The following is a 19,535-nucleotide window of genomic DNA, read 5'->3' on the forward strand; positions in this document are numbered from 1 at the left end:
GAACTAACAATCACCAAGCTTTCTTTTTTTGTTCTTCATAGAACATCTATGTAAAAATGTAGTACACGGAGAGTTCGTACTAGTTCTCTGATCACCGTTTTATTGCAATACCAAACATTTTGATTGAAAATATTATCCACACCAGCCCTTTCTTGACCTCAAACTCAATTTGAAGGTTGATGATGCTGTGTGTGAGAGATCACTCAATGGAGGTTAATTAGCGTTCAGGCTGAAATCTTCCACAGTCTGGACGTCAGTCCCCTCTGTACAATTATCTATTAACCCTGTCTAGGCTGGGGGGGGGCCTCGGATCGGAGGGCCCCCCTCAATGAATCGCACGATATTTTTGCAGCGCATTTTTTTTTTACCGCGCCGCTCGCTGACTTTTTACTTTCAAGTCTTGCGCAACTTTTGAGACCAATTTTGCGTCACCCGGGTACTTGGTTCCGAAATTATGCAACATTATGTAAATGCATGTCGGATCAAAAATTGCTCAAAAACGTGATTTCGTGTACAAAGTCAATGCAAATTGTGTTGTCAACTAAAATTCATTAGTGTATGATTATTTTTAGTTTCGCTGGTCTTAATGTATTTATTTTATGCTTTTTATGGTCTCAGAAGAGTCCCCAACAAATTTCAATGAAAAAACAATGAAAAATAAAAGGTAAAAAAACAAAGAAATACATTAGAAATTGCAAAATACAATATAATACATAAGAAAATGATTTTATATCAAATTTTTTTTCATGTACACTTTAGATATCTATACAATTTTGTAGATTATGTCCCAGGCAACCCGCGTACCAATTTTTGCCGCTATTGTGCTGTCGATGGCCGAGATCTCAAGGGGGGGTCTGGGAGCCCCCCCCCCCCGCCTAGATAGGGTTAAGAGACACAATGGTCACTTGCTGAGGTACTGTCATAAAGAAATACAGTATGCATGACAAATCCTTATCTCTGTTATGGAAGTCTTTGATACCGTTATTTGCCACTTATGACAGTGAGTTTAGAATTCCATCCACTGTGCTAATAAAAGTTGCGTTTTATGTTTTGTTAGGAGGAAAATGTATTGTCCAGACCTCCATCAGTTCATTCCAGACCGTCACCTTTAGCTTCACCTGGGGCGATGAGTAAATCCTCCCAGGAAGACATGGCTAATACCCCTAGCCCTGGGATGGGTATGCAACAGGCATCAGGACCAGGACATCCACCACAGCCACATCAGCCACACCAACCTCCCCCTCCCTACCCTGGTATGTACCACCAACAACATCAGTCCCTTCCCCACCCCCAGCATCACCCGCCACAACACATGCAGCAGCAGCAACAACATCATCCACATCAACAGCAGCATCATCCTGGCCAACAGCCACCAACACCACAACATCCTGGCCAGCATCCACCTCCGCAACATCCTGGGCAGCAGCCGCCGTACTCGCAACAGCCACCAACTCCGCAACAGCAACAAGGAGCTGCTCCGGTCACTCCACAACCAGCACCTACCCCCAAAACTACGGCATCTTCAACAACGACAACCACCACTTCGAAGTCGAAGAAGGGTCAATCGCAGGAGCCTGCTAGTAAACTTACCAGTCTGAACTTGCCTAAAAAGGTGATGATTTCAATGAAAGACCTTAAAACATATTTCTATTTTTGAGGGGAAGTCAACAGTATAAAAAAAGTTTTTGAATATTTCATCTTTTATTAGTCATGGTGTTTCTAAATGGTCTTTGCACTTTGCAAGTAGCAATTAACTGTTTTAATGTCATGAAATTTCTTTGTATTGAAAAGGTGTAGAAAATAATGATAGATCATCATATGTGAGTAATAGTACAAACTTCACATATAATATTGTTATTCTGCAGTGTTCTGCACAATTTTAATCAGCTCTGTGATTTAAAGATCTCTTATTCTTTTCACATTCTGAAATAATAGAATAACTATGCTTAGAATACTTCCATAATGACATCATCAAAATCTTTCCTTCTCTCAAAACAGTTGTACAAGCTGTACGAGTTGTGCCCTCACCCGGAGAGACGTGCTTTTCTGGATCGTCTCTTCAAGCTAATGGAGGATAGGGGCCAGCCCATCCGCACCATGCCACAGATCAGCAGTCACGTCCTGGATCTCTTCAAGCTCTACAACACTGTCAAAGATAGGGGTGGTGTTATCAAGGTAAGTGTTTTCTGTTCATCCATGGTTGCTGGGCATTCTGTGGAAGTTGTATAAGGAATTGCAACAGAGTAACATCTGTCAATTTTTGATGGCCACATCTGGAGCTCTGTGGACCGATTCCAACTGAATTGGTGTTGTGGATGCTTTTCATCATATCGTATCAAATATGTCATCACTTCGGTACTTTATTTGACAATGTCATTGCAGTCAATGCCCAATTTCTATTGGACTTTTAAAAAGTAGTTGGAAGGGTTCAAAATGGCCATATTTTTATTTTAAGCTGAAATTTCCTCACCTGCATGAAAGCTGATGATATGGTTTTTCAAGGCTCATACTCTATACAGGATTCAGGCTTGTGTTTAAAAGTTTGATATCTCATCCTCACATCACGCTTGTACAATGTCCTTTGAAAAATGTAACTTTGGATAAGCCACAGAATCATGTACCCCAAGTTCTAGAGTTTAAATCCCATGGTAGCACTAACGTACTTTGCAAGATATTTTTTCTACATTTGACACTCTCCAGCCAAGTGTAAAGGGATTCCTGCATAAAGAAATCTTTTTTTGTTCTGATACAATATACCCCTATGCCAGAGTATTTCATTCTAATTTCTGGTAGAATTGCAATTGGAGCATTACAATTGATCGTCCGAACTAGTTGTTATATGATTTGGAATCCTTTGAATTTATGTTTGGTCAATATTTCTGTCATATCCATATTCAGAGCTGCCAAAGAGTTTCAATTTTATGTGTCATCTTATGGTATGTCTTGGAAAATAGTGATTTCCTCATTGAAATATTGATTTTTTGCTTTTTAGTAATGCTGAAATGTTTTTGTTCAGGTTGGCATCTCTGCATATCATTCATATTGAATATACAGTAGATACATATACTTTTCCATTATTTAGATTGCTATTTGTTATCTAAACCAGGTGTCGAAGAGCAAGCAATGGAAGCAGATTGCAATTGAAATCTCTGTAGGCAACTCCAACAGTGCGGCCTTTACATTGAAGAAGAACTACATCCGTCACCTGCTGGCGTATGAGTGCCTCTTTGATAGGGGTGGTATAGACCCACAGCAGATCCTGGCAGAGATTGATACTACCTCCACAAAGAAGTCAAAGGACTCTTCATGTGAGTTTGTCTTTCAAATTCTTCTGGGGTTTTTTCTTCAAAATTTATTCATTAATAGTATGCTTCCAAAAAGATGTTGGTATGTCTGTTGAAGAATGAGTTACCATTTCTTCAGATTGTTTGTGGGATTGGTTATAACTTATAATCATTTGAGAAATGGTTGAAATATCAAGATTATGGATATTTTACAGTGCAAAAGATATGAATGGGATTTATTTATTCTTTGTATGTTGTCAACACCTTTCATATTTCTAAGGTCATAAGGTTCGAGTCATTTTATTGTGAATTTCTTATTTTTTCTTTAGCCAATGTGCTAAAAAAAGTATCTTATGCTTCTATACTCATTGTTATATTTGTGATATTTTCTTATTACAGCAGCAGCGGCGGCAGCAGCAGCAGCAATGAATCATCACCCCAATCCTAGCGATCCCTACTCGCAGTTTGGTCCTCAGGGAGGCAAGCCAGGCTTTCCACCCATGCCCAACCAGATGCACGGCTACGGCCCGCCCTCCATGTACGGAAACAACATGGGGCCCATGGGTCCACATATGGGTCCACGTCCGAACATGCCCAACAGCAACGTCCCTGGGAACATGCATCCGGGAGGCCCAGGCGGGGACATGTCAGCTAACAGCGTGATGGTGTGTGACCCTTTTTCGGATATGGACTATCAGCATGGAGGGCAGCAGCAGCAACAGCAACAAGGACCTTACCCGGGACAAAATGCAATGAATGGTTCATTCCCGCCCAACAGCCATGCTGCCATGAACCACCAGTTTAATAGGAACAATATGGGAGGAGGGCCACCCAGTGGTCCGGGGGCCTCGGGCGGAGGAAACAATATGCCCTTTGGAGGACCTCCAGGGCCTGGAGAGTCTGATCCGTATTCCATGCCAAACAGGAACATGCCTTGCAACGACCCATACGCAATGAACAGCTACACGAGAAGGGGTAACATGGATCCCTACAGTGGCGGAGGTGGTGGTGGTGGTAGTGGAGGAGGAGCAGGTGCTGGCCAGGGATCTGGTCCGATGAACCAGGCCAATGCTGGGCAGTATGCTGGAGGAAACCACCCACCTGGTGCTCCGAACTTTGATCAAAACAGGTAAATTTTTCTTGAACAGTTTCTTGTTAACATTTGAATGAATTTATTGAGTTGTAATTTGCTTATAAATCTAGTCATGTTAGTCATGTTGAGATTGGAGTCTTGACTGAATTCCGCTAATCTTTTCTTACAATTCTTGAAGTCTTATCTGAGTTCAGGGCATATGATACTGTATTAAGAAATGATCTGCATGATAATGATGATTCTATAAAACATTGTCCATTTCTTTACATTTTACAATGTGGTTATATTTTACAGGTATAGTGCATCACCTACAACGCACATGACACCAAGTCCTAATCAAGGACCACCATCATCGGGTCAGTCTATGATGCCTCCATTCTCCAGTTCCTCCACACCAGACCCACAGCAGCAGCCTCCATTTACTTCCCGCTTTGGCTCCAGCTCTAGGCCTACCACACCCAGTGACTCTCATACCTCGGCTTCCTCATCCCCATTCCTTCCCCCGCCATATTCTGCAGCTGGGCCTTCACCGGCTAAGCAGTCTCAAGGACAGCAGCCACCTGCAACGAGTCAGGCCAGCCCGAGTGTTCCACCATCTCAACCCGCCCAGTCCCAGCAGCAGCAGCAGCAAATGCCGCAAAAGCCACCAACCCCAACCCCTACCCCGCCAAAAGGTCAAACCCCTCCACAGCCTTCACCACAGTCTGGGCCTACTTCCCAACCATCAGGACCTCCTGCTCCAGGCCAGCAGCAGCAGTCACAGTCTGGTGGTATGCCTCCATCAAGTCAGCCTCCTCCACAGTCTTTTGGCAATGATCCAATGAGAATGAATTTTCCCCAGAAAAGACCAGTGAGTAGATCATCATAACTTGAGCTGTCAATATCTTAGTGTTGTTCAATTACAGAATATCTGTCTGTTTTGGTAACTTCCCCTTTGCGTAGACAATCATACTGCTTTTCATCTTATATCACTTTTATATATCTCTATCAAGGAATGAAATGGTTTTCTGCAAATCACTTCATTGCTGAGAATAGATATCAAAGTGTTGTTTACAAAAGTCTGGCATCTCTCAATTTATTGTTTTTTGGCGGGGTTTGTTTTGTCGAAATTTTGTAGTGATTATTTTAAAAAGCAGTACGGAGCACAATCAAAGAGTTTGTTATGAAGAGGTAGAATGGATGGATGTTTCTAATGTACTGTTGTGCAATATTTTCTTGATATAACTTGGGTGTTCAATATGATTAAGGGAAGAGTTATTTGAAATCGTTGATGTGTTTTGCCTTCACAGAGTGATGTCTTTCCACCACCCCCTAAGCGGCCAGACTTCATGGGGCCAGGCCAGCACACTGGGGATGGGAGCCACGGCAGTGGACCAGGCTTCCATGGTATGCCTCCTTACAGCTCGCAGCAGGGAAACTTCTCCCAGGGTGGGTACGGCAGCAGCGACAGGCCCATGGGCCCAAGCTCGTTCCCGCCCGTGTACAACGACAGACAACAATCACCACACCCCCCTCATGGCCCTGGTAAGTGGCTCTCTATTTTCATACCTTAGTTACTCTACTGTATTTCAGGGGTGGGTTTCATGATGCATAATGTCAGTGATTTTCATTGCAACTGTTAAAAGCTACTGAAATCCTTGCATCCATTTGGCTGAGAGCAAATTTGTGAGTGGAAATCACTGATAAGATACTGAACCCCCTCCCCCATTCTAACTAAGCCAACTGCAATAGTTTTCATGCAAATTAGTAGTTAGTTCAGTATTGTCATTTTGTAGAACAGTAAAAGACTGTAGTTCTTTCATATTTTATGTATAATGTTCCAGTACCATATTTTTTTCATTTGAAGTGTTATTATCATGTATGTATCAATACAGAGTTCAAGAGATTTATTGAATTTTGAAGAAATTGAATGTGACCATATAAGTGTGAGCACATATTACGTTTAATATGATTGGATACAGTGTTTTATTCCTAAGAAAATATCCTTTTTCTAACCATGTTTATTGTCTGATTCCTTATATATGAAACCTGTCTTGTACTTTTCGCCTCAACTCACCATCTTTTCCAGGTGGACGATCTCCATTTCTTGATCTGATGTCTTTGCAACTGATATTTCTTTCTCTGACTTCTATTGCTATTCTAATCATTTCTAACACCAAATATTCTAATCCATTATTTGCAATTAATTTGAATCTAAATCAAACTCCCATGACACAAGATTTGTTTTGCTTTGACAAAAAATTGATTCTTTTTGGATGACGTTTTTGAAAACTTGTTTTCAATTCATTTGGTCATAGATAGATGTGAAATTATGAACTATTCAGTTTTAGTATGCTAGCATATCTTTCTAGCATTTTCTCACAACTCCAATTCATGAAGAGAGTTTGAATTATGAATAATTTTCTGCAAATAGTTAAACGATAAATAGATGAAGGTCTGCTAAAAAATGAAAGTAAAATCATCCCAGGACCATGACCATTTCATAAATACTTGTAACTATGCAACTTTACCATTATTTTAATTTCCATGGTAACCATGATTGTGGTTGACTGCTGAGCCATGATATTTGCCATAGTGGTATTTTTACCATAGTTGTAATTCTTTATGAATTGGCTAATGATTTTACTGCACTCTTTCTGAATGAAGTTGACTTCATTCATCAATCTTAGAATTGAATTTAGATATTGCTTTGCTACTAACACCTCCCTAGCAATCTTTCATTATCCTGTCTGCATTCTAACTTCATGCTTCTAAAAAAATACTTCTCCAATCTCATCTTTCATTGGGTATATTGGCACATCTAGGTTGTGGTTCACTAATCATCACATTTCCTTATGAAAAAAAGTTTCCTTTAGAAACCTGGCTTGCTCATTATAGAGGTTTGTGTGGCTTACATTAAATAAACTCTTAAAAACTTTTCATAACTTATATTCAACCTCAATAATTTCCTTACAGAATTTTAATTTTGTAAAACATTTTTTTTTCTTTTTTCTTTTAAACATTTAAAAATGGGAGGGTTTATTCTTTATATAAAAAAGTCAGGAAAAAAGGCTTTATAAATATTAATTCCCTCTTATTTTATTTTTAGTTTGCACAATTTGATAAAAATAAGATTTCTGGAAGGGAGTTTTTAAAACTTTGAGTGGTTGTATTTGGGTGGAAAAAGTGATGATCTCAAAATCTTATGTGCCATTATTCCATTCTTTTGTTTTTTGTTGCTTGCTCCATTCCTTTGCACAGCCCTAGGTAATCCTGTAAACTCCTACCACCCGCCGTTTTTCAATGAACCCGGACCCTGGCCAGCATCTAGTTCAGGTATGGATGGTCCACCCATGGACATGTACAACCAGAGACACGCCCCTACCCCTTCACCTCGCAATATCCCTGGTCCAGGCCCTCCTATGAGGGAACCAGGCTGGCTCAATTCTAACTATCCCTTTCCCTCTGATCAAGGTGCTAAGCGAGACGGGATTCCACCGGAAGGATACGGCAAAGGCATGCCTCCACCACCGGCCTCCAGCCACTCTGGTCTTGGTCCGTCTCCATCCTGGGGCAGCGTACAACAGCGTCCACCAGGTAGCATGATGAATCAGAGTCCATTCACCGGGGCCCGGACGCTCCACTCTGTCCTCACTCAGGGAATGCCACCTCGTGGTAGCAGTCATCACCCGCATCCCATCTCCAGCATGCAGGGAATGAAGCCTCCTCATAAACCACAGCAACCTGTGTATGCATCATCACAGCAGAAAAAAGAGATGACTTTCCCCCCAGATTCAGTAGAGGCAACTCAACCCATAATTGTCAAGACCAAACGCAAGACAAGTAAAGATATTGGTGAGTTTGATTTTTTCATTTTCTGGAGAGAAAAGGCATGCCTAAAGTGTTATCTTTCAATCAGTATGTAGGTATAAATTAATTGATTGTGAAACAAATTTTCTTACGATATATTTTCTTAAGGGGAGAAGATTATCATTTGTTTATAGTCGTCATGTATTTATATCTGCATGTATGCTTGTCAGTTGGCTATATTTTTTGTTTGTAAATAGTAATGTTTATTTTAAACCTCTTTATCTTTTAGGATATGCAGAATGAAATTAATAGGGGTTATGGTAGAATATGGTTACTATCATTGACTGATGATAACAACATTAATGAAAAGGGGACCCTGGACCTTGTTTTCTCTTGATTATGTGTATTAGGTAGCTTTATGTAGGTCATGCAACTTCTGGAGTACACACGTTTGGAGAAGGAAATGTTGTATGCAAATGTGCGAGACAGCTCATCGGCACCCTTACATCCTCAAATTATCTTAAAATGTTTCCGTCTAAACAAATATTTCAATGCTAGCTTTGCTTATATGTTATGTCGCACAAGGTAGAAAAAAAAGTCAGTTGCAGTTTTGCCCATTAACTACATCACATCTTCCCAAAATATTATGGCACGTTTCATCATGATGTAATAAAAAAGGAGAATGTGCAGCACAACCAGTGATATAACTCCTCACAGAAGTTGCTTTGCAAACATAAAGCTGCTCATTATTTTTTAATTAAGTGTATATCGACTTCAAATATTCTTTTTATTTTTGCTTCATTATGTTAGGTGCTGTGGAGGCTTGGAAACTGATGATGTCCCTGAAGTCAGGCTTGTTGGCAGAGACCACCTGGGCTCTAGAAGTTCTGAGTGTCCTACTCTTTGATCACCACACCGTGATGTACTTTGATCTCAAGCAAATGAAAGGACTCTTGGAGATTGTCTGTGAACATTACAGAGCCCTCCTTATTGAGATGTTTGGTTGCTTTGAAGATCTTGAAATAAGGACTAAAAGCCAATTGGAACGTCGCATCCAATCTTCAAAGACTGAGGTCAAGGAAGAAATCAAAGAAGAGGTTCAGGACGAGGAGCGTGATGAGGAGAAGCTTGAAGACAATGTGGTAGAGAATGATATTGATATTAATGGAAAGTGCACAAATGATAAGACTGAAGCAGAGCTTCTTGCGGAAGCAGCCGACTGTGCTGATGTGGAGAGATTGCGTGGTGTTGACAAAACAAAACCCATCAAGTTTGATGGGGTACAAAGCGGATACTTCTGCAACCAGCAAGAATGGGACGTGCACGAAGGGTTCGATGCTGGTTCGTTACATTGGCAGGAAGGCGGAGGAGAAATGACCAAACATATTTTGCGTGTTTTTGAGAGGATTGAATCGGACGAGGACAAAGAGAATAGTGATGCAAGACGGACCACAATAGAGTGGTTAACACATTGTAGTGAAGAATTGAAGGCAATCAGAGACTTCGATGTTGTAGAGGAAGAAAAGCATGTAATATATGTTTCTGAATCTCAGAAAAAGAAAGGGGAGGTCGTACTGGAAGATGAAGAGCAGTTTGTCAATGATACCCCTTCACTGGTGACAACATCTGATATGCAAACTGCATTTGGACAACGCTGTGTCTGTGTTTCCAATATAATCAGGAGCTTGTCATTCATACCTGGTAATGATCTTGAGATGGCTAAACACCCAGGTCTCATCACAGTGCTTAGTCGCATCCTTCTTCTACATCATAGTCATCCACGCAGGAAAGAGCTGCCCCAAACTTATGACCGTGATGACCAGGAAGACTTGGATCTAGAGTGCCCTATTACCAACTCTCACAGATGGTGGTGTGAACACCTAGAGTGCATGCGGGAAAATGCACTTGTTACCATCACCAACTTGGGTGGTGTCCTGGACATGTCAAAATATGTTGAAAGTGTGACTCTACCTATGCTAGATGGACTTCTGCATTGGGCAGTGTGTGTGTCGGCCTGTGCTCTTGATCCGTTCCCAACCATGTCTAGTGACTCTCCCCTAACCCCTCAGAGATTAGCTATTGAAGCTCTTGCAAAGCTCAGCATCCAAGAGAATAATGTGGACATGATCCTTGCCACTCCGCCGTTCCACAGACTCGAGCGCCTCTATGCCACCTTGACCCAGTACCTCGGTGAACGTTCAGATCCTGTCATGCGGGAGCTCTCGTTAGTCCTTCTCAGCAACATTGCTAGGTCAGACATGACGGCTAGTCGTGCCATCGCCACCAAGAACTCTGTTGTCTCGTTCCTCTTGCGCTACATTGAGGACAGCGAGTACACCATGTCATGTGAGAAGAACCCGCCTCACATGATAAACCCTGATCTAGCGAAGCCCAGTCATGACATGATGCGTAGGGCTGCTGATGCTCTTGCAAGCTTGGCTCGAGTCCCAACCAACAAGGCGCTCTTCCTTCAGCATCAGAACAGACTGCTTAATCTCTCCATGTCACCTCTTTTAGACTCTGAAGTTAAGGAGAGAGTAGCAAGTGCATTATATGAATTGGCACTTTGACCAAAATACCTTTATTATAAAGATGAACTCTGTGGATGAATTTCTCATATTAATTTCTTTGGATTGTATTTGTGAAAATGCTGTGAACACAACAGACTTCTCACTCTCTTAAATTATGGTGAACAGCATCTTTTAATTCTGATATTTTACTCTGGCTTCATTATTGTTCTTTGGTGATGATTTTTTTTTTTTAGGAATATTAGTTGCAATCTTTTGGTAGAACACTGGGTTGGATGTGGTACTGATGTAATTACAACATTCCTATTGACATTCTTTGATTGTAATTGTCAGTTATTGAAGGTTACTGCAACTTTCCTTCTTTGCTTTTCTTTTTTTTTAGATGCTACTGTGTAGCCTCAACATGAATTGGTAAATTTGTTTAAATATCCTGCTCCATGTTAAATGCAAATGTTTATAAAGGACCTTGTTAGATATGAATTAATACCTTGTAAGATTTTCATATTTTAGTAAAAACGATCCTTGCCTGTCCAGATTGTGATATTAATATTTATTTCAAGTAAAGGAATTGGATTGCATTTGAAATCACTTGTCATTCTGAATTGCTTTTGGGGTTATGTAGACTGTAAAAATGTAAGCAAGCAAGCTTTCGAAAGCTTTCTGAGACATCTGTGCGATGGGGTAGCATTTATTCCTAGATGTTGTTTACATCTTGCATATGTTATGTCAATTGATAATGCTGTTTGGTCACCCAATGGAATGTAGTAAAGGTTGTTTATTAATTTGTGCATGTCCTAACAAATGATAGGAATATGGCAGGCTTTTTTCCTAATCTCTTTTATTCTCATTCATTTATCGGAAAAGATGGTAACTTCAAAAGTGTTGGTCATTATTCCAGTTTTACATATGTCCATAAGGCTCTTCGGATATGGTTTATATGAATTAAAGGCATGTTTAGTTTCATTTTATTATGTTTCTGACTGAAATGAAACTAACTTCAGATCCCCCCCCTCCCCATTTGGTATGAAATAATCTCTTAAGCATGGAATGGACTGAAAATATCATGATATAATCTTTTGTTTGTAATGTTTTGCAATCACGAAATTCACAAGATCCTTGGAAGAGGTCTAAGAATGTAATGGAATGTCACAAATGACAATCTCATACGTATTCTTTTGTTGAACCTTTACCAAAGTTTTAATAATAGTGATAATAAATTGGTTCTTATATAGTGCATAGTCAATAAAAATTGCTCTATGCACTTTGTACAAATTGCTCTCCAATATTACACTACAACAAAAATAAATGTTTTAAAATTTCTTTTAAAAGATTCAACAGAAGTACATGATCAAAGGTGAATTGGTAAACTATTCTATAATTTGGGACCGCAAAAATCAAAACTACCCCCCCCCCCTTTGAAATAACTCTAGGAATTTGTAAAATTGTAGTGTCTTTACAAGAACGAACAGGTTTTGAAATAGATCAGATAACATTTTCTTTCTTTTATAAAAGCAAACTCTTTGAGAGTAAGGTATTTTTTACCACGATAGATCATTTTAGAAACGGTCACAATTTGAAATGTAAATTTTGTTTAATTTTGGCTCAAATTTCAGCACTTCATATTCTGATCATTTGTTAAGTCATGCACCTGAACTCAACTTGATCTTGACCTTAATATATAATATAATTTGTTGATTATCCCTTTGTGTTGGTAATGGGTAGGAATCCACATTTGTCAAATACTGTGGAAGATATTTGGCCATGTCAGTGTGTAATCTATAAACGGTGCTTAAAGTGTATGTCAAGTCAAATTTATTCATGTTGTGCAATCCTCAAATATCTATTCGATTTTCCCTGAAGAGTTCTATTTTCATTTTCTTAGAATTTTTTTCTAGTGATTCTATTCTTCAAGTATAGATTGCATCTTAATATTTTCTCATTCCATTTTATATCCCGTAGTACAATTCATTTTGTATAATGTCCATTTTCCAGGTCTTAAGAATAACAGTTAAAGTCAAACACTGTAAACATTAATCAAATCAGCTGTTGCTATGCTAAGACGTACATTTTATGAAGAAATACATTGCTAGTTGAATGCACAGATCTTGGTTAGTTCAGGCAGTGTTTGTAGGCTTTAATGAGATGTACACAAATCATATTCTACGGGGCCCATCGGAGCATTGCAATAACACAAGTGCCTGAAAAAGAAAGACTACCGATTCATACCAGTGCATATCACTGTATAGTGGGGGAAGACTTACAAAAAAGAAAGGAAATGTTGTAGCACAAGCATGGTTTGTAGATGCTGGATGTTTTTTTAATTCTTTTATTGATATGTGTGATAATTATATTATACAATACACAATATGAAAGCTGAATCTTCCTTGTGAATTCAGAGCCAAAGTTGAAGTCATGGAATTTCAAGGAAAAACCAATTGATTTTTATCAGCGATTTTCCTTAAGCCTCGGTTTGCTCAATCTCGGAAATTTAGCTCAGTCATCCCACTACGTCATTATTTGCAAGATTTGAGATGCCCCATCTCCATCAGTACAATTGTGGGAGTATGAAATGAGACTTTGGGCTGTGAAAAGGGCTTGCTCTGGGTTGCATGTTTGATAAGCATGCAATCTTATACCAAGTGCATAATACTCAACAATTACAAACCTGGAAAACTAGTGAAATAACTTGTTAATTTGCAAACGGTTCTAAGTTGTGATCCCGAGATCGAGTCAACAAAACATCATGCTAGTTTTGTCTCTGTTATACACAAATCTCAAGATTGGTTTGGTTGGGAAATTTTGCTGTACCAGAAATCGCTGGATAATTTGAAAACTAAGGCTTACGGAGATGCACCTACTTTTTACGTTTTTAAAACCTCAGAGTTAACAGAACTTTCAGAAATCTATTCTTGCATATAACCATAAGCCAATTAAGATTGACTTGTTAGCAATGTTGCTGCAAGTTTTGAGTTGAATAAATTTGTCAAGCCAAAGTTTATTTTGAAAGATTTCTTATTCTAATGATGTCTGTCAGAAAACTTTATAACTGAATCTATTTTTTTCACTCGAAGTTATCTAATGAATAAGATATAAGCAGAGACTATTTCGTAGTTTGCACAGATATTAAAATAAACAATTAATATATGGATCTAATTTTGTACTTAATTTAACATAATTGTATTGTGCTGCTGCATGGTTAATTTAATATTCACAGAATCATGGAATTTGACCAAGATATGCTGACGGTAATGACCCAGAATTTTTTTTATATATTAGCTGCACCAGTTACACATTTGAGCGAGCAGAGACAACTTTATTGCTTTACCGACTAGTTGCACCGCCTAGACAAGATGAATATGATGTATAATGACTGCCTGAATACTGGAAGTATATGATTAGCATTGGATGGGAGAGGGGATAAAAGGGTTAGCAGGTAATCGGGATTGGAGACTAGAGTGTGGAAGATTGTTTTTAGATGAATTGTGTATAGGACTATTTTTGTAAAACTTGAATTTTTTGTCAATGTTCTCAATTTCTCACAAGCATTTGTTCCAAGATAGATTTGTAAAGAGGAAAATGTCATGGTGCTTTCATTACATACAAAACGAGTTATCCTTCTCTTATCTTTCTCTCGCTCCGATTTCTATCTCTGTAACTTCATTCTTTTCGAGACCTCTGCAGTTGTCTTCTAGTTTTTGAGATGTCTTCTAGAATTCAAATGCAGTTTGATATGTATAAACTTTATTCTTTCGTTGTAAAGATTTTTTTAAATGACGCTTCAAAATGGCATATGTCTGCGAAGAATTCATCGCAGGGTGTGTTTGTACATGTAGGTAGGCGACAGCATTGAGTCGCAAAGAGCTGCAGGAAATTCCAGAGGAAAAAGACCAGCCAGAGATATCTCGCTGACCAGATTTTAATTTTTGTCTTCATTTATTTAAGGAAATGATCAAAATAAAAGAGAAAAGAAAACATTTGCCTTTTCATGATACAAGTGTAATTCTTTGTAAAGATGGGATAACTGTACTAAGAAAAGGTGTTTTGATTTATACTTGAGGCAGATATGTAATATATGTTTTATCTAGTGAAAAGTGATTACATTGAACTGAACTTGTTGATTTGTGCGTACTTTGATATGTTCTTTTATGTTTTGTGTATATGTTTCATCTGGAAGTTAGTTTAGTTCAGTGTACATCTTACGTTGGTCCCATGTGCAAACTTGTCTTTGAAGGAAAACAGAACACTACAGAGGAATTTTCATATTGTTTTTTGTGTAGTATCTAATGTAGCTTTAGAGACAATTTTTTTTTCATTGTGTATGTTTCTAGACATGGAATCTCTTGATGTTTGATGATGAAGAAAAGAGAAATTTAAATTTAAGTTGTGTAATTCCTTAACCAAGTGTGTTGGGGAATATTGAATATTGTATAGGCTGATGAATTATACAGTACATTTTTTTGTTTCTGTACATTGCCTGTAACAAGATAACACAAGTTTATACGTCAACATGAAATAAAATTGTAAATATCACGGAAAAGAAAGTCCTATTTTGTTTTTTGTTGTTATTTCTCTCCTCTTAGTCTTCTCATTTTGAAGGGTAAAAGTGGAACAAGTAATTACTCCTTTACCATTTATCCTATGATAGATGCAAGTTTCAAATCAGTGTTGGTTACCAGCATTGTAAAGTTTGAATAGGAGTAGAAATAGTTCTTTTTTAAATGATGCAATAAAAGGTTCCAGCATGTTCGCACCTGAAAATACACCCATCATGCCAAATATGAACCCATGCTTCAAACCGAACATTATTCCTAATCTTTAAATGATATTGAAGTGTAGGGCCCATATTCTGAAGTCGGGTTTAACTTAGACCGTGGTCTCTGTGCCAAAAGTATGGAAAGCCAACATTGCAAAATTTTCTTAACATATTTTTCTTACATTTATTGTTCTCTTTCCTAACTTATGAACAGTGAAGAAAGCTGTCATGTTTATCCTTCTGAAACAGTTTATAAAGATGAGATAAATGAGCTGATTACCGTTGGAGACTTATGCCACTATTGGCTATCCATATTCAAACCACAACTTTAAACCAATGTGTAAATTTAAACCCTACTTTAAAATATGGACCTAGATCTCGGCTTGTATATTAAGAGAAATTAGCAGAGGAGCATTTGTTGCAAGAGCAAATGTCTCACCCATTAAAACTTGGCAACCTTTTTGGTGTTCATAATTAAGAGAAAATTACCCCCTTTGAGTTAATTACACATAAGCGTTGACTATTTATATAATATTGACTGGCCTTGAGGGGAACATCAAATATATTGCCAGCAAAAGAATCATATTGGCCCGAGTCTTTAGACGAGGGCAATATGGGTCTTTTAAGGGCAATATATTTGATGTTCCCCGAAAGAAGAGCCAGTCAATATTTTTATTATCCAAATCAGATATCTAGAGCAAAAATCGTGATAATGGTGATATTTCTTTTTAAAATAGTTATATTGTGTCTTGTTAATATAAGGGTCTAGGCTCTGCACTTTACCATTATGACGTACTTGCAAGCGCTTGGATCCAGTGATGTCTTTATTATGACGTATATTGTTGGCGCGCAGATCCTTATGAAGCGTATCTCTTTATACGCATCCTCAAATGCCCGGATGTGAGACCAGGGAAAATACAAAGGTATATTTTGCGTCGTCTCTGCATGCAAAGTAAATATGCGCATTGAGACCGAGGAAAATACAAATAATATACCTATCCCTTCCCGATATTTATGAATCTAGGGCAATACGGTTTTGTAAATGACCAGCTCAGATGTCTGATACGGGTGATAATAGTGAATATTAGAAATTTTATGACTGATGAATTATTTCTAAGAATTTGATCTGTCACAGCTTTTCGAAATCAGAGTTAAAAAACGTCCCCAAAATCTTGGTGAGCTTTGTTGGTTCTCGTGAATATGCAAGCAGTGACCAGATATCAATTGAAAATATATAGCATTTTCGAGGCACCAATTATCTAGTTGCCTATTCAATAGCTGCATATTCTTTTGTAATTATATGAAATTTTATTCCGATATTGTCCTATTTTTAGTTTGTTGGATCAAAGGCTGAGTTACTATTGCTTAAACTTTGTTACAAGGGTATGTTTTACACGTATGAACATATGACATAATTTTGCATATTCATGAGGGCATAGAACTGTTACAAAATATTCCTGAACTTTATTTCAAAAACTTATTTTCAGATTTGAATGAAATTTAACGCATTTTGTTTACTAAATTTTAATCTATTTTAGATTTTAAGCCTGGGGTACCCCAAGTTAAAATGAAAGTAGTTGCATTAAACAATTTCATGAGAAAGTCTTTAAAATGAATTTGTCATGAAATCCTCTGGCACATATGTTTATGCATACATTTATTACTGAAACTAAGGTGGTCATTTTATTGGATATACGAACTCACTTTGAAATTGTTACTAAACTGTATTCATCCTTTGAGTAGACATTAAAATGTCAAAAATTACAAAAGAAGGCTTTATCATTCAATAAGAAATTTATGTATTTTATTTATTTCTTGAAACAAATGGAAAAATGGAGGGAAAACATGTACAATGAAATATGTTCTTTGCAAGAAATTTGACAAAACCAGCACACAAAATTAGAAGGAACTAACTCCCATGTATTTGCCACTGACAAGGGCAATATCTGGTAAAGGAGAAACACTATCCTACCTAAAATAGATCAAACATTTCAGTAATGTAGTGAAATAAGTAACGTTTATGAATACAAAAGTTTGTGCTTTCGATTAATGAAATTTTCATTTCATCTTGTTATTGGGGTACATCTAATTCAATACTGACCAGCTTTGCAAATGCACCAATTTCAGTCTTGGTTTTATGAACAAGATGAATGCTTCATTTCATAACGAATGCTTTACTCATTTTGCTGCCTTGGCGAGTACAAATCTTCAATATGCAGCATTGATAATAATGGGAATTGGCAAAAAGCCAAAAACAATATATATAGGTAATTTCTTGAACAGAAAAAAAAAATAACAGGTACTGTGTTTTGAACACCATAAAATACCTTATTTCTGTCAAAACATAGCTCAGTGATAAAGTAATAATTATATACATCCATGAATAACAAATATAGTTCTAATATTTGTATCAATATCTATTTTGAAAAAAAAAGAAAATTTAAAAAAAAAAAAAACTTCAAAAAGGGACTGTCGACGATGCTATGAAGAAAAAAAACCCCAATAAACATGATTTAAAAAAATAATTGTGCATTGAACACCAAATCACTGAACCACAAAGAAGGGCAATAAAGACCGATTCGTGGAAGAAAATGTCTTCTCGGAATGATTTAATGCACCTACGTATCATGGTGCTAAATCCACTTGGTCCACTTTTAGCTTGGTCTATTTACCATTTAGTCCCACCATCATTTGGTTCAATACTCACTTGGACAAACTGTCATTTAGTCTCATGCCCAGATCCATCTTATTATTTTACACATTGTCAAATGAAAATCACTTGAACTGCATAGTTACGAGATAAAATGGACACAGCCTTACTGGAAAACAAGGTAAACGGGTTAAATAGCAATTATAACAAATGATTAGTAGACGAAAGAGGATTCAAGCATGTGGGTTGAGACCAGGGGAGCGTTTCATGAAAGGACTTGTCAGACATTTTATCCGACAAGTCCTGTTTTATCTGACAGTTGCTATAGTAACAGTGCTTCTCAACCAATCAGAATCCAGGAAAGTTGTCAGATCTGACAACTTGTCAGATGAAAATATTGATGAAACGCCCCCCAGACAGTAAGTAGACGGAGTGATAGTAGACCAAATGGTAATACAAAATGATGTACAGTATGACACTGGAATTTCAGGAACACCAAAATGATCAGAAATGAACTCTAGTTTGTTTTGCATCTCAGAAGTACATGGATGAGACTAGAAAAAAAAGTTCAAGTTATTATCATTATTATTTGTATTGGCGTCACCTGTGCCTGGAACGCAAAAAGCGAACTGAATCACTATGACCCGCAGGTTTCTCCTCCCGATATAACTGATTGGGGGAATGCGGGTGGACCACTACACCGGGGTTTCCCCCTACGCTTATAGGAATAGTGCAGTGGGTTCTTTACCTCTCCCACAATAGAAGTCCCGAGTAAAGGGAAATTTCACCCTGATGATAAGTTGGCTCAAGCACTTATTTTTACATATTTAGTATACGAATAGTAGAATGTTACTGACAGAGAAAAGATCCTGAAATTTTCAGCCCATTCCATGCATGTGTTTTATATAAACAGGACAAAAATATGCAGAAATCCAGATATTCTATTTTGATTGGGCACCGGATTGAATTAAAGTTTGTTGAAAGTTTAATAAATTTATCCAATAAAACAAATTTCTTGTTTATATCTTTCACACCATAACCATTTTAGGGGACATGAGTGCAGTGGGTTTCATGGTACACCAGGGGCCTGTTGCATAAAACTTTTTACCTGAGAAAACTCTGGTAAAAACTGAAAACTAAGGTTAGTCTGATTTCTGCTATTGACTTTAACACAAGGCAAAAACTCTGGTAAAAACAACCTGAGTTTTTTCAGGTAGAAAGTTTTATGCAACGGGCCCCATGTATTCTATAGTGGGCATATGTTATAACCCAAGCGCCACATTTCGACAAGTGTGTTCTTGTCATCTTCAGGAGAATGGGGGACATGTATAACAGGAGACTTACAGAAACTAACAAGACTTTAAAACCATTTCCTTCCTTACTTCTGCCACTGATGGCACTGGTTTACATAGAAAACATTCTCTATATTCAATAGCTT

The 19,535-nt window shown here is 37.8% G+C and overlaps 1 protein-coding gene across 10 annotated transcripts in view; it reads left to right on the forward strand.

The window, feature by feature from the left end:
- LOC121413540 (AT-rich interactive domain-containing protein 1B-like) overlaps positions 1-11,053 on the forward strand; it is a 56,751-nt gene extending 45,698 nt beyond the window's left edge. For 6 of the 10 annotated variants that reach the window (XM_041606386.1, XM_041606389.1, XM_041606390.1 and 3 more), the window contains 8 exons: positions 1,058-1,612; positions 1,999-2,175; positions 3,107-3,308; positions 3,681-4,413; positions 4,672-5,227; positions 5,667-5,901; positions 7,618-8,211; positions 8,977-11,053. In XM_041606386.1, coding sequence (XP_041462320.1) covers positions 1,058-1,612; positions 1,999-2,175; positions 3,107-3,308; positions 3,681-4,413; positions 4,672-5,227; positions 5,667-5,901; positions 7,618-8,211; positions 8,977-10,736 — 4,812 coding nt within the window. In that variant the 3' untranslated portion in view covers positions 10,737-11,053. The remainder of the gene's footprint in view (positions 1-1,057; positions 1,613-1,998; positions 2,176-3,106; positions 3,309-3,680; positions 4,414-4,671; positions 5,228-5,666; positions 5,902-7,617; positions 8,212-8,976) is intronic. The other 4 variants (XM_041606387.1, XM_041606395.1, XM_041606388.1 and 1 more) reach the window with 3 other exon arrangements.
- The last annotated feature ends 8,482 nt before the right edge of the window (positions 11,054-19,535 follow it).

This window comes from Lytechinus variegatus, chromosome 4, assembly GCF_018143015.1.
Source record: "Lytechinus variegatus isolate NC3 chromosome 4, Lvar_3.0, whole genome shotgun sequence".
In the NCBI taxonomy this organism is placed as follows: Eukaryota; Metazoa; Echinodermata; class Echinoidea; order Temnopleuroida; family Toxopneustidae; genus Lytechinus; species Lytechinus variegatus.